Consider the following 13,317-nt stretch of genomic DNA (forward strand, 5'->3'; position numbering starts at 1 on the left):
AATTAGGTCGTAAGGGTGAAGTTAGACCATGTAAGACATTAGCACCGCAGGTGCAAATAAAAGATCAATACAGTCTTTACACAGAGAATTGCTAATTGAACGTCGGATTCGAAATTTATTGGGCTGGAAAATTCTCTTGAAGGTTGACTTGTTACGAGTCATTTTGTAGGAATTTTGATCCCAAATTTAGATTCGATGTCCTTTGAAACTTGTACTTAGTAGCCCAATCAAAATCCACCGCCTACTTTGATATATCGCACGTACCTACTAATGTATTTTGAATGTTGATTCTGCATGTGGTCGTTCAAATTGAATGTACCTACACAAGTAGGTCATTACAATTCGCTAATCTTTGGGTTCCAATGTAGGTGCACTTTCATTAATACTGAAGGTGCATTCCAAACCTACACTTTTTACCCCGGAAAAATGAATACTTAAAGCATCCAAAAATATCTTACCAGGCTAAATTTTTTTTTTTGATTTTTAAATATTTTTTGAAAATTCAAATTTGGCTAATTTTTTACAAAAATCAAAACTTGATCAAATTAAGAAAAAAGGCTAATAATTTGATTCGGTTTCTATTTTTTCCCTGCTCAATATTGAAAAAAATCATTATAAACAGAACCAAAATTAAGTTCAGTAGCTCGACTTATTTTATGAATTTGAATTTACCAATTGCCGACAAAACTTCATCCTTCTTGACACATTTTATTCAGATTATTTTGGGAGAAAAGTAAAAAAAAACAACATTCGTAAACGCATTTGCATACCAAGAGCTGATAAAGTATGACTTATCTCCATTTTTGACTTCCAAAATGGATTGGTGATTATTTGAGCTATCCTGGAGCTTCCGGTGGATTTTTGAATTTTTCCAGCTCTCATAGGAAAGGAGATTTATTATCATTAAGGAGTTGATTAAATAACAATAAGAAAGAATTTTGAAAATTTGTGCTCAAATTGATCTGAAAAGTCACAAAACACAAAAATACATCAGAATAACTTGAAATTGCAAAAAAAAAAACCTAAACATAAAAGAAAAGATCCAAGTACCTATGTAATAAAAAAGAAGCCAAAAAACACAAAAACCGAAACAAGGAGTCTAAAACGAAAGAAAATGTCAAAATTTCAATTTTTGGCCCTTTTTGCCTTTATAAAGAAATGAAGACATGTGCTTAAAACAGTATAATAGTGATCTCCAGAACAGTATCAAGTGTCAAAAAGTCATGGGGCCAATATCCCATAGGGTATATTTTGGGCTTCAAATTTTCGAAAAATTGTCCAAAAATGGTCGAAAAATGTGATTGGGCAGCTACAACGTTGAGAATCATCTTTTGTCACAAGTAAGTCTTCTAGGGCTTAGGTGTGATTTTGAGTAGGTATATGCACATCCAAAAAGAGTATTTTTAGGGCCAAGAGGTTCAGAAAAAAATACTTACCTAAAAATCGTCGAAAAATGTGATTAGGCTGCTACATACAACTTTGAGAATCAGATTTTCTGGTCACAAGTCGAGTTTCTCGTAGTTTTGTTTGCGCATTCGAAAGGGAATTTTTGGGTCCAAAATTTTCAAAAAATTGCCCTTTTTTTCAAATATTTTATTATATTATCTGGCTTGCGCCAATACATATAAGCTTGCAACGAATTAATCACAGTAATTTTTTATAAATAATTTCACGTGTCGAAAATATGTTGCCTTTTAAGGCGACGGGTGTTTTCTGCCACGTCGAGTAGGACAATGGCCTCTGTATTGGGGTGCTTATGCAGCCGTCTGGAGTATGCCTCGGTTTTCCTCTCAATGACTCTGACCACAGGGTCCGGGTGTAGGTCTCTACGGAGATCTTCGTTGGTGATGTACCATGGGGCACTTGCAATTTCACGCATAATTCTGTTTTGGAACCTTTCAATTATCAGTCTGTTGGACTTCTTAGTAGTACCCCAGATTTCGCATCCATAAGACCACATAGGTAGGAACGTAGATGTGTAGATGAGTTTCTTGTTAGCCAGGCTCACTGGGGAGCGCCTACCAATAAGCCACTGGAAGTTCTTAAGAAGTAGGTTTAGTTGGGTTCTCTTTTTCTTGACCTGCTCCTGCCAGTTTAGTTTGGAGTCAAGATGTAGTCCAAGGTACCTCGCACAAGAGGCGAGAGGAACTGGGTTTCCTTCAATAGTTGTAGGACAGTAGCTATGCTTACGCAGAGCAAAATCCACTCTGACAGACTTGACTTCGTTCAGCTTGATTTTCCAGTTACGAGCCCACTTGGCAAATGCCATCCACCTTGGCCTGAAGTTTGGCAACAGCCAAGTTGTAATCTTTATCTGTTTCAACCACACAGGAGTCATCAGCAAATAAGTACATAGGTACTTTCCAGGGAAGTCTCTGGTGAATAGTAGGAATAAAATAGGCCCCAGGATGCTACCCTGAGGAACACCAGCTGCTATACAGATTGCCCTAAAAGTGGTGGAAAAATATAATTGGTAAGCTAAAACTTTGGAAATCATATTTTCTAGTCATAAGCCAAGTTTCCTGTAGATTTGGCATGATTTCGAGTCTGAGCATCCAAAAGGGTATTTTTTTAAGGCCAAAAACTTTAGAAAATTGCCCAAAATGGAGTAATTTTATCAATGAGAATCATCATGTCTAGTTACAAGTCTTGTTTCCTGAATTTTGGTTCGGATTTCGAGTTTGTGTATCCAGATGCGTATTTTTTAAGGCTCAAAATTTTAATAAAATTGGCCCAAAATGGTCGAAAAATGTGATTAGGGTGCTACATAACTTTAAGAATCGTTTGGACTGAAACTCAACTTGTAATTAGAAAGGACGATTCCCAAAATCGTAGCTGCCCATATTGCATTATTCGACCATTTTCGGACAATTTTCCGAATAGGTACATATTCAGAGCTCAAAAAAACCTATGGGCGTCTCATGACTTTTTCATGCTTGATATATGTACATACTTACATCCTGGAAATGATTATTTTAGTGTCTTAGGCGCATTTTTCATATTTTTTTAATTAGAATTGGACAAAAATCAAATTTTTGAGACATTTGGATCCCTGTGGGACTCATATTTTTGTGATTGGGCATCCCTTGTAAATAAAACTTGGCTAGCTGGTTACAACAAAACTTGGTAAAATGTAATGAATATTGCAAAAAAAAAATTATCTAAAAATGTTGAAAATGGCACAAAAACATTTTTAAAAGCATCCAAAACACACGATTTAAAATTATCAAAAACTAGTAAAATTTCAATAAAATTAGGAAAAAATGGAATAATTGCGTAAAATGTTGAATGTTGTTGAAACGTTGTGACATTATATAAAGAAATATTATTATCGTCACATTGTGAGAACTGCATGTTATTGACTTTTTTGGAATTTCATGGAAGTCTTCTTGAATTTTTGACCAATCGCTCTTTAAAAAAATCATACATTTATTTATTTATTTATTTAATATATAAAATGAAAAATAGACGAATTTAATGAATTTAGTGGATAGGTATCATAATTTTATCAAAACGCCCTGAATAAATTTCCTATTCAACATCATTCAGAACATCTAAACCGCTTAAATCGTCAAAGCTCAAAAGTTACCAAAAAAAAAAAAAACATGTTTTAACCCAATTTTTACCACTTCATTAAATAATAAGCCTATAGGTAGTTGTAGTATCATTTTACAATTAATCCATCATCCATCAATACACTTGCGTCGCTCAAACGAGTATAATATGAATATTATATTTACGTAGGTACATAATATATTGGATACAAATACCTACGTTTACGATACACGCTCAAAATGATACATCAACGCGGGAGCAATTTCGTATAAATACTTCATTCAAGGAACATCGATACCGAGTAAATATAGCATTGAACGTTGATGAAAGTGTAGGCTAGATATATTGCCATTGCCGTTCCGTATACCTACCTACCTACCTACTCGTAAGAAATATTGCGATGTTACACCTTTGGTATGGACGAGGATTGGTCGGAAACAGCTCGTGGATGAAATTAAATTTCATTAATTAAAAATCAAGATACTCGTCAAAAGATAACAACGAAAATGGAGGCAGATCTCAGCGAGATGGAGATATATATAGCGAGGTATTTTTTCATCAAGTCTTTTTCTCATGCGAATGGGCGCATCTTACAATACACTACTTATAAAGGTAAACGGTCTGTACCTAAACCTATACATTTTTCGCCTACTCGAGTCTAGGAACCCTAAGAACGAGAAGCTTGAACGATTTCACGTGCTTAATAATTCCGGTAACGTTTTCCACTAAGTACACACTCGGCTCAAAATAGCCGAAATTTTCGCGCCAACGATGTTATTAACTTATTAATTTAAAAAAAGATAACAATACCAAGGTATACTATAGATTTCGAATGAACAGGTCAAATATTATGATACTCGAGCAAGAGTAATTACTTACAAAATACGACGATATTTCCATCTTTCGATAGACTTCTCGACAGATAGTAAACAACAATAAAGTATAAAATCTATCTAAAAATTTACAAAATGGGTTATAATTATAACGAAAGTGGGAGTAACACGAAACACATTGAGGTGGAAAGATGGAAAGCTTTTCGCTAAGAAAAATGAACAACGATAATGTACAACTCGAAGACAATTATTATTGAAAAAGGAAAAGCTGAGAAGAGATTTTCAGCAGTGGAAATATCGACATGGTGAATTTTCATCTTCATCGACGAAGGCGAACGGGTCTGGGGAGCTATCTTATTAGCGGAGCCAATTCGTTTCAAGGATAGTTGGCTAACAATTTTGCACCATTACAAGCAGAGCTGTTTATGTGAGGCCCGTTATGAAATCGAATCATTTATTTCGTCCTGGTAGATAATAAGGAATGTGTGCAGTGGCCATTTTCGACGCAGAATTCGCGACCGATTTTTTTTCTATCTACAAGGTGCCTCTTCGCAGTCCTCCTTTTCTTTTTCCTCCAGCGTTCGAACAGATACGACGAGTAGAGCAGTATTGAAAAATATGTACGTATTTGTACTTTGAAAGTATAAACATCCGCGAGGGTTTCACTGAACGTAATTTTTTCAAACATTCGAAACAATAATATAATTTTCAATAAACCAACGGATTTTTTCTACTGGTCGAGGTCGGGTTGTTTTTCCCCAGGCACCGATGTGACATTTGGTCGACGTATTACAATCAACGACCATGTCATCTAATATCATAGTTATGTCAACGTTTATCAATATCCGCCATTTGTGGAATTTTCTACACAGGTTTTCGTAGGATTGGCCATTCAGGCAGCATACCGAACATCGTCGTGACATAATTTGAAGCAAAAACTCGCTCTTTTAACGTACAGTAATTGAAAATAATAATAATGGAATTCGACGATCGTTGTCTATATTACGTTAATATATTCGTCCGAAATTCCATTTAATTAAATTTCGAACCGATAAATCGGCGACGTAGTGAGCAATTTGATGTAGAAAATATCCACAATAATGCTGACCCTGGACGGGGTTGTTTTTTTAATTTCATTCTAAATTTTCCCAACGATAATAAAAACCTGAGGTCGAACGAGTTGAAAAATATCCAGATTGGTTTGTTTACGTGTTTGCCAAAGGCCATCCAGATAGGAAAAAAATATACCTACTATGGAAACAAACACGTAGATAATGAAATATTTCCGCGTTTATACAACAATAAACACCTTCTCACATGAGCTTACCTATATGCGAGGAAGATACCTATATATTTTTAATGTTATTGCTTTTAATCGCGAGTAATTCGATAATAGGGAAAAATTTAATTTTAAAACCTACATAGAATGTAACAGGTGTCGTGAGAGAAAATATGTTCAATATTTATACCTAAACAAACCGAGCTGCTTATCAATTCGCCAAATAGGTATAGAACGCGAATAAATTGCGTATTTTAAATTTCAAAAGAGCAGCTTACTCGTATACCTATAGGTACCTGCCTACGTTCTTCGATAATTTAATTTACCTGCTTTTTATTTAGCCTATTCACTAGAGGATCAGCTCGTACGTATATCTTACACAGAAACTTGTCTCGTTAATAAATTGAATTTTTAAAACGTGCTGTTTGGGATTATAAAACGACGATGGCTCGGGCTCGTGCTTTGAAAAATTTCTCTCCTTTCGCGTAACAGAATATTCCAATAGTTTACGATCATCCCTTGTGGCCTGCGGCTGCGGCTGAACCGTTTCAAAAAGTCAACCTCTAAGTTGAAGTGCACTTTGAGCGATTTTAATGCAATTTTTACTTCAAAAAAGTTATGTAAATTTGCCATTGAGACGAATGTAGTAAACAGTTGAAAAACGTCGTTAAGTATCCTGTTTTCGATTTTTTTTTTATTTGGTAGAAATCGGAAAGGGATAAGTATTATGTGACGTATCATCAGATACGAGATTACCAATAAGGCATCGGTATAGTTGAAAAATAACAATATCCGTGGAATCGCCAGTTACAAAAGTATACGTCGTTTTTACTTCATTCATACGTAAATACCTTTTTCCAAGCAAAGGATAAGGGTCATTGATAAGTATGAGTTAAGGGAAAAAAAGGGTCTTTATTTTGATTTTTATATTGAAAATATATTACGTTTTGACATCCTACACGATAGTATAGGTACCTATGTATTTGGTTTCGGTGATTTCATTTCAAGGAAACAGACGAACGTATTATTGAAGTTGGAAGTTTTCCACGGAAAGATATTGAACATATGTCATTATGTTTGAGCTTTACGTGAAACACGTGTACATTTTTAGGTATCCAATAAGATGTACTTATTCCTATGATAGTTTCATTAAGTCAAAATTGATGCATCATAAAAGAAAATTTTCACTTCGTTTTTGGAAGAATTTGTTTGCAAAAAAAAGTTGAAAAAATTTCGAATGAATTATTTTTTTTCGCGAATTTGTTAATAAATTAATATAATTTAATTTTTGGTGTGCTTTAGCAATTTTAACCATCTTTCTTGTATTCTTGAATTGAATGCCTCTTTCATGCAATTTTAGCACGTTTAGTACCTACTACCTAGATATGTTTTTTAGGGCGTTTTCTTGCATTTTAAATGTTTTTCTTGTAGTTATAGTCTTTTTTGTTGTATTTTTTTTGTGGTTTAGGCCCTTTGATGATGTTTCAAGGCTACTTTCTCTTTTTTGTGTTTGTACATTTGGACTGCTCTCTTATATTTTCAGGTTCCTTTCTCTTTTTTAATTTTAGCACAATCTTTAAAATTTCTAGGACCATTTTCCTGTTTTTTACAGTCTTCAGCTTTTTGTTTGCTTTCTTTTTCTTGTGTTTTGGGCCTATTTTACAGTTTTAGGTTTTTTTTTGGGATTATAAGTTTTTTTTTACAGGATTCCTATTTTTTCATTTTAGCATCATCATTGTATTTTCAAAGTTGCTTTTCTTGGTTTTTACAACCCCCACCCTCCCAACTTGACTGCATGATGAGTATATGAAAAAACATTATGAAAAAAATGACTAAGTTTAATAAAGATGAAAAAATATATTATAAAAGAAAAACTTATAAAAACAGAAAAAAAAACATTAGAAAAAATTGAAAATAAAAATGTAGAGACAGATTGTGCTGTATTTTCGGTCGCGTAAGCAATAGAAATTTGTTCTGCCAATAGTCAACATGCCAAATAGCTCTGTAATACAACCTCTAGCGGATTAATTCTCTTAGAACTTTGTGTTGAAAGAGAAATGCTAGAGAAACCAGTCATTTGGTGACTCCCAATGATCTAACATTGGTACAATGGCGTTATGGAAATGAGATAGGCTTGTACTTATCTCATATTTACGTAAATCTTGTTATCCAAACGAGTCAAGTAAGTCCAGTCGTATTTCGAAATAATAAGTGGTGAAGTAATGATCAAGTGATCTATTTCAAAGTAGATTGTGTTCCTGTTATGCTGATTGAGTTGACCAGATGGACTCGGGTCCAGGAGTTATTACATAAAACGACTGTTGATCCTTATTTAAAATCTCTTTTGAAAGAGTAACGTAGATGGACCTTCCCACATCTGTTTATTGTTCCCATTCCCCGTGGTGATGTGCTTTAGCACTCCTTAAGGCATTTAGAATGCTATCTCTCAACTTTCGTAATACTATACAGGCCAGTATAATAACCCGAGCTAAAATTTTGCCTCACTGAGGCACCTTTTTTTGCCTATATTTGCGATTTGAGACGTTTTTTCGCCCTATATGAGACTAATGACAAAAATATGCAAATTAGCTCGCAGGTATCTGATTTTTTTAAGTACCTTACGCGAGTGTTAGATGGCGCTCTATTGACAATGAAGAACGCATAGCTATAAAGTCCTACTATTTGTCTTTACAGTGTGATAGGAACTCGAAAAAAATTAATTTTGATGGGAAAAAATTGAGTGTTTAGTTTGAGATAAAATAAAAATAACCCCAGAAATGGAAACGTCAGATTTTTATTGCACTTTATAATTTCATCAGGCTTATTCCCCTGACAAATAGTAAAATTTAAAATGACCATTTTCTGACATTCTGACTAAAAAAAAATTCCAACGAATTAAATGACGCAAATTTCAAAGCTCCGTCATTTTTTGAGGATTTTGTGCAATTTTAATTTTTAAGTAGAATTTCACCCAGTCACCCATTTTTTACACTTTTTTGGGGCTAAATTTTGGAAAACATTGTTTTCGAATTGAAAAACTCCTGAAAATTTGATTGCCACAAACACCAAATTGTTCATCTTTTCTTTTCCTCTTATTAGGTATTTGTGTGGGTATCTGCTTAGGTACCTATGCAATTATGTATTTTTTTTTGTTTTTTTAAATGTGAAGCACTTTTAGAAAAAAATGTACTAGGTATTCAGTTTTCATAGATTACAAAATACACCTATTACTTTATTAGGTACTTTGTGACGAAAAAATAATGTTTGGTGTTTGCAATGTTAGTAGGTACCTTACCTATGAATAGCAGTATATTTTCGCTAGAAATGTTTCATAAATAGGTACTTGACTAGTTTATTTTTCAAAAAAATATTCCACCCTCATTAACATATCACAATGCCAGTCAAACACATCTCAAAAAATTAGAAAAATTAATTGCTACAGATACATATGTTTGGGAGGATAAATTATTCTAAATTGATGAAAAAAAATTATCTCCCTAAACAAGGCTCGATTGCCATTTATGCTTTGTATAATAGCTATCTCTAAACCTGCACTAGTGGTGTACTCCTGTAAATGTAGTTGACTTTCATCCCTTGCCTATGAGAATCAATGAAGTGGGGAGGAGGATACCACCAGCATCCAAACTAACCATTTGAGAGACAGTCACCTGGATATCTATACCCTACCCTAGACATTCATCTTTGTGTTCATTCAATTATTTGTAGTTCTGTTTCTGTCACAAAAGAATCTTTTCTTTTGTTACGCTAGGTACATGTTCCAGCTATGCATTTGCTATCTGCTTTGCATTTACCCCCTGCCGTGCATAAGGCATACTCTTTAGTTTTGTCAATAGATGGCGCTAAAGTTTCACGCTAATTTGCACACAGTTTTTTGCCTCAACGAGGTGATTTTTTTATCTCAAATGAAATATATAGGCAGCCTCAGTGAGGCAAAACGATGTCAGCTCGGGAAGCTTGAGTAAGTTATTACTCTGTACTTGATTTATGAACAATAAAGGATGCAAAGTATAACTGAAGACTTTTCTTATTTCATAAGGTAAATGTCTGTGTTGTATATTACGTGAAATACAATCAGTGTCTGAAAAGTAGGTAACGAGGGGGTAAGTTTCCAGGTACCCGCGAAGCTCATAGAAGCTAGGTACTGCTAGACCTCAAGTAGGTAGCTAGCATCTGTGACGAGTTCGTCGTTGTACCATCATCAGGCATAAAGCAAGAATAATACAAGTAAAAATGCGAAGTACATACGAGAACAAATAGATAGAAAATTACGTCGAATTACAAGTTGAGCTTAGGATTTAGGGGGGGGGGCAGTTGGTTGCGTATGTAGGCAGAGAAGCTGCGTAGTATGTTGCAATGGATGTTGGTCGGAGCTTTTACTACTTCATTGAGGACAATGTAGTTGCTTTCTATGTGTTTGAATATTTCAAACTCCTCCAGAGGGTCTAGCCTTTTACCTTTCTTTTCAACATGGAGGACTTTGAAATTAAAGTCAGATGAGTGGTTGTTGGTTAGTAGATGGTCCGCAAATGTAGATACTCCAGGTTTTTTATTTTTCCATGCGCTAAGATGTTCTTTAATGCGTATTTTGAAAGCTCTGCCAGTTTGTCCAATGTAGAGAGCTTTACAAGTATTGCATTCGAGTCTGTAAACTCCACTTTTCTGATCGTTGTATTTTATCTTTGTTGTTACATAGTAAATTAGAAATAGTATTATTAGATTTAAAGGCAAATTTTACAGGTTTATCTAATTCTAGGTGTTTGAGCTTTTTATTTAAGGAGTTAGTGCAGCTTCTCTGCCTACATACGCAACCAACCGCCCCCTCCCCTAAATCCTAAGCTCAACTTGTAATTCGACGTAATTTTCTATCTATTTGTTCTCGTATGTACTTCGTATTTTTACTTGTATTATTCTTGCTTTATGCCTGATGATGGTACGATGACATACTGAAACGGCTGTTGCATGTTTTATAATGTGTAATACAGTGTTTTGTGTACAAGTTATTTTTCTTCTATTTATTTGATAGTTTGCTTTAAAACTGAAGAAATGACCACTACCTGCGTAGCACTGACGAGATCTTCAGTGGCCTTCACAAAAGTATTGACATGATTTTACATGATTGTTGATTGAAAAAAGTTGAAACATTATCCACAAAGGGGTTGATCTAACTAAGTTTAAGATAATTGATAAAAAATTGACACTATTTTCAAAAACTATGATGAAAATGCTGATGGTCGTCATTGCTGACTACATTTGTATCTACAGTCATGTGCAAGATTTTGATATATTGTGGATACCTTTGTAGACCCATGATCGATATCGAAATTCAGGTCGTCTTGTCAATCCGAAGTTGATGTCGACTATAAGATCGACAAAAGCATCTACAAAATTTTGATCTTGTATAGTTACTTTTGTTGATCTAATAATTGCCATCAACTTTGGTGGCATCGGCAAGACAACCTGAATTTCGATATTGATTATAGGGTCTATGTACAAAAGTATCAACAAAATGTTGTCATCAAGTAGATACTTATGTAGATCTTGTAATCGACATCAACCATCTGGTTAATATTGGTAAGGAAGTTGATATTGATTACAAGATCTATAAAATATTTTTAGAAATTTCGAGGTATTGCCGACTCATTTGTCGATGTCTAAGTCGACAATACAATAAGAGAATTTTTTCAAGTCCAGATAAGAGTGTGGGAGTGCCACCTGCCTGAGGGAGGACCAGGAAGTTAAGAGAACAAAAATCCATGGTGCCACCTTATAATGTATGTATATGCAGGAATTACATAATTAATTGGCAATAGATGTAAGATTTACCTGTGCTCAGGGTAGAACTCAGCCTAGGTCAGTATGTCCGTGATGCTTTTGAATTACAAATTTCTGCATAAAGGTGTCTACAAGGATTTGCGATAAAAAGTGGCATATTTTTATAGGAAAGGAAAGGAAAGGAAGGGAATGGCGGGGGATGGAGTAAGCAACAGAACAATAGTGGTACCCCAAAGCTACCCAACAGAATAAAAAATTGAGAAAAACCAAAAGGCCCGAGTCCAAATTCGACAAAATAATAATACTAAACAAAATTCTCCGCATCCATATCAACTCCACGCGTTACAGCAAAATTGATGCAGTGTAGGCATGCAATATCAACGCCTACGGTCTCGCACTAAATCGGAATTTATAACTCGAAAACGACGGGTTTTTGCTAAAATATCTATACCAATAGGTATGTATGTAGTAGTATGTACATTGTACAATTCACCTTCTCTATATTCTCATCTGTAAAAAAAATAAAACGCGATTTTTTTTCTGGTCGAAAGAAGGGGGAAATTTCGTTAAATCGACGTCTGCGAAGTTTCGATAATCATAAAACAGAGCTCGGTGTACTATAAACGCTCGATTAACTCGCGAAATAAAAATAACGCTCCATAAATACATTATTTGTGATTCCGAAACTAAACTCTACACCAAAAGAACGCAAAGAAGTAAAAAACAAAACAAACAAAAAACACAATGCTAAACAAAAACGTAAAAAGTAATTTCTTATTACAGGGGGCCTGCAACTGTATTATATCGTCGAGTAATTTATATACGAGGTGAACTAAACTTGCCATTTTTAATGCTTCTTTGCTTCTTCTTCTTTTGGTGAAATGCAGAAAGATCTCGTATCATATTAAAATTTAGAAAAGTACCCGAGTAAAACGTTCGCGAAAGGAAAAAAAATCTTAAAACAACGACTTGGCGAATGTAGTAAGAATATAAGCAACTTGGGCGTCAAAAAAAGAAGTATCTTTACCTAGCTACAATTTTTTATTAGTAACGTAAAAACGACTTTATTATCGCAGCAGGTGGCGTGTATTTAGGGAGTTTTTATACGTTTAAACTACCTTAACAGTGGTGCTAAACTGTACGAGATGTTGGGCTGCATGATGACACCGGTGATGAGGTGAGGAGGGAGGTGTCAGTCTAAAAATGAAAATCAAATTTTATGTACTCGCATTTCCATTAATTTTATTATTATTAAAGCCCCCTAACAGCATATACATCTTTTCTTTTACACGAGCTGGAGGTATTTTCCGATTATCGACGAGAGAGAAGGGTTTTTCCTCTCTCTGGGGAAAATGAACGCAATTCGTTACGTCTAAGAATTGGCGTGTTAATCGAAGAATATAAGCTTTATAAAATGACACATCGTCGACTCGTCGAACGAACGTATATAGCAGGAAGATTTTTCGCAGCTTTGTTAATTACGTTATTTTTACGATAGGATGTCGGAGATGTTTGCACTCTAACGGGCACGTTATGTTTGTTATTTCAGGTCCATTTGAACACGGACGGTACCGGATTGTGTTTGTTCAATTTGGAGCAAGATATTAAAGAATATTGCAGAGCTATTTCAGTCTCGCTGTGAGTATTTAATTTATTCATTACGAGGACAATGACTCCATCGATGGGTGACATTATTATAAACTATACAATAAGGAAACAAGACGACCCGACGCGACGAGTGGGTAGTTGGGAATTTCGAGTATATATGTATAGGTGCTCTGGTATGTGTCACTGTTCCTATCCGTGTATATGAAATAGCTTACGAGAAACGACTTCCCAGAAGATAGATTGCCCGAA

The 13,317-nt window shown here is 34.7% G+C and overlaps 1 protein-coding gene across 1 annotated transcript in view; it reads left to right on the top strand.

Annotated features, from left to right (window-relative positions):
* LOC135844931 (neuropeptide Y receptor type 1-like) overlaps positions 1 to 13,317 on the top strand; it is a 138,399-nt gene that overhangs the window by 69,555 nt on the left and 55,527 nt on the right. Inside the window, exon 3 of the mRNA XM_065363328.1 lies at positions 13,010 to 13,098. Coding sequence (XP_065219400.1) covers positions 13,010 to 13,098 — 89 coding nt within the window. The remainder of the gene's footprint in view (positions 1 to 13,009; positions 13,099 to 13,317) is intronic.

Source organism: Planococcus citri, chromosome 4 (genome assembly GCF_950023065.1).
Source record: "Planococcus citri chromosome 4, ihPlaCitr1.1, whole genome shotgun sequence".
Lineage (NCBI taxonomy): Eukaryota > Metazoa > Arthropoda > Insecta > Hemiptera > Pseudococcidae > Planococcus > Planococcus citri.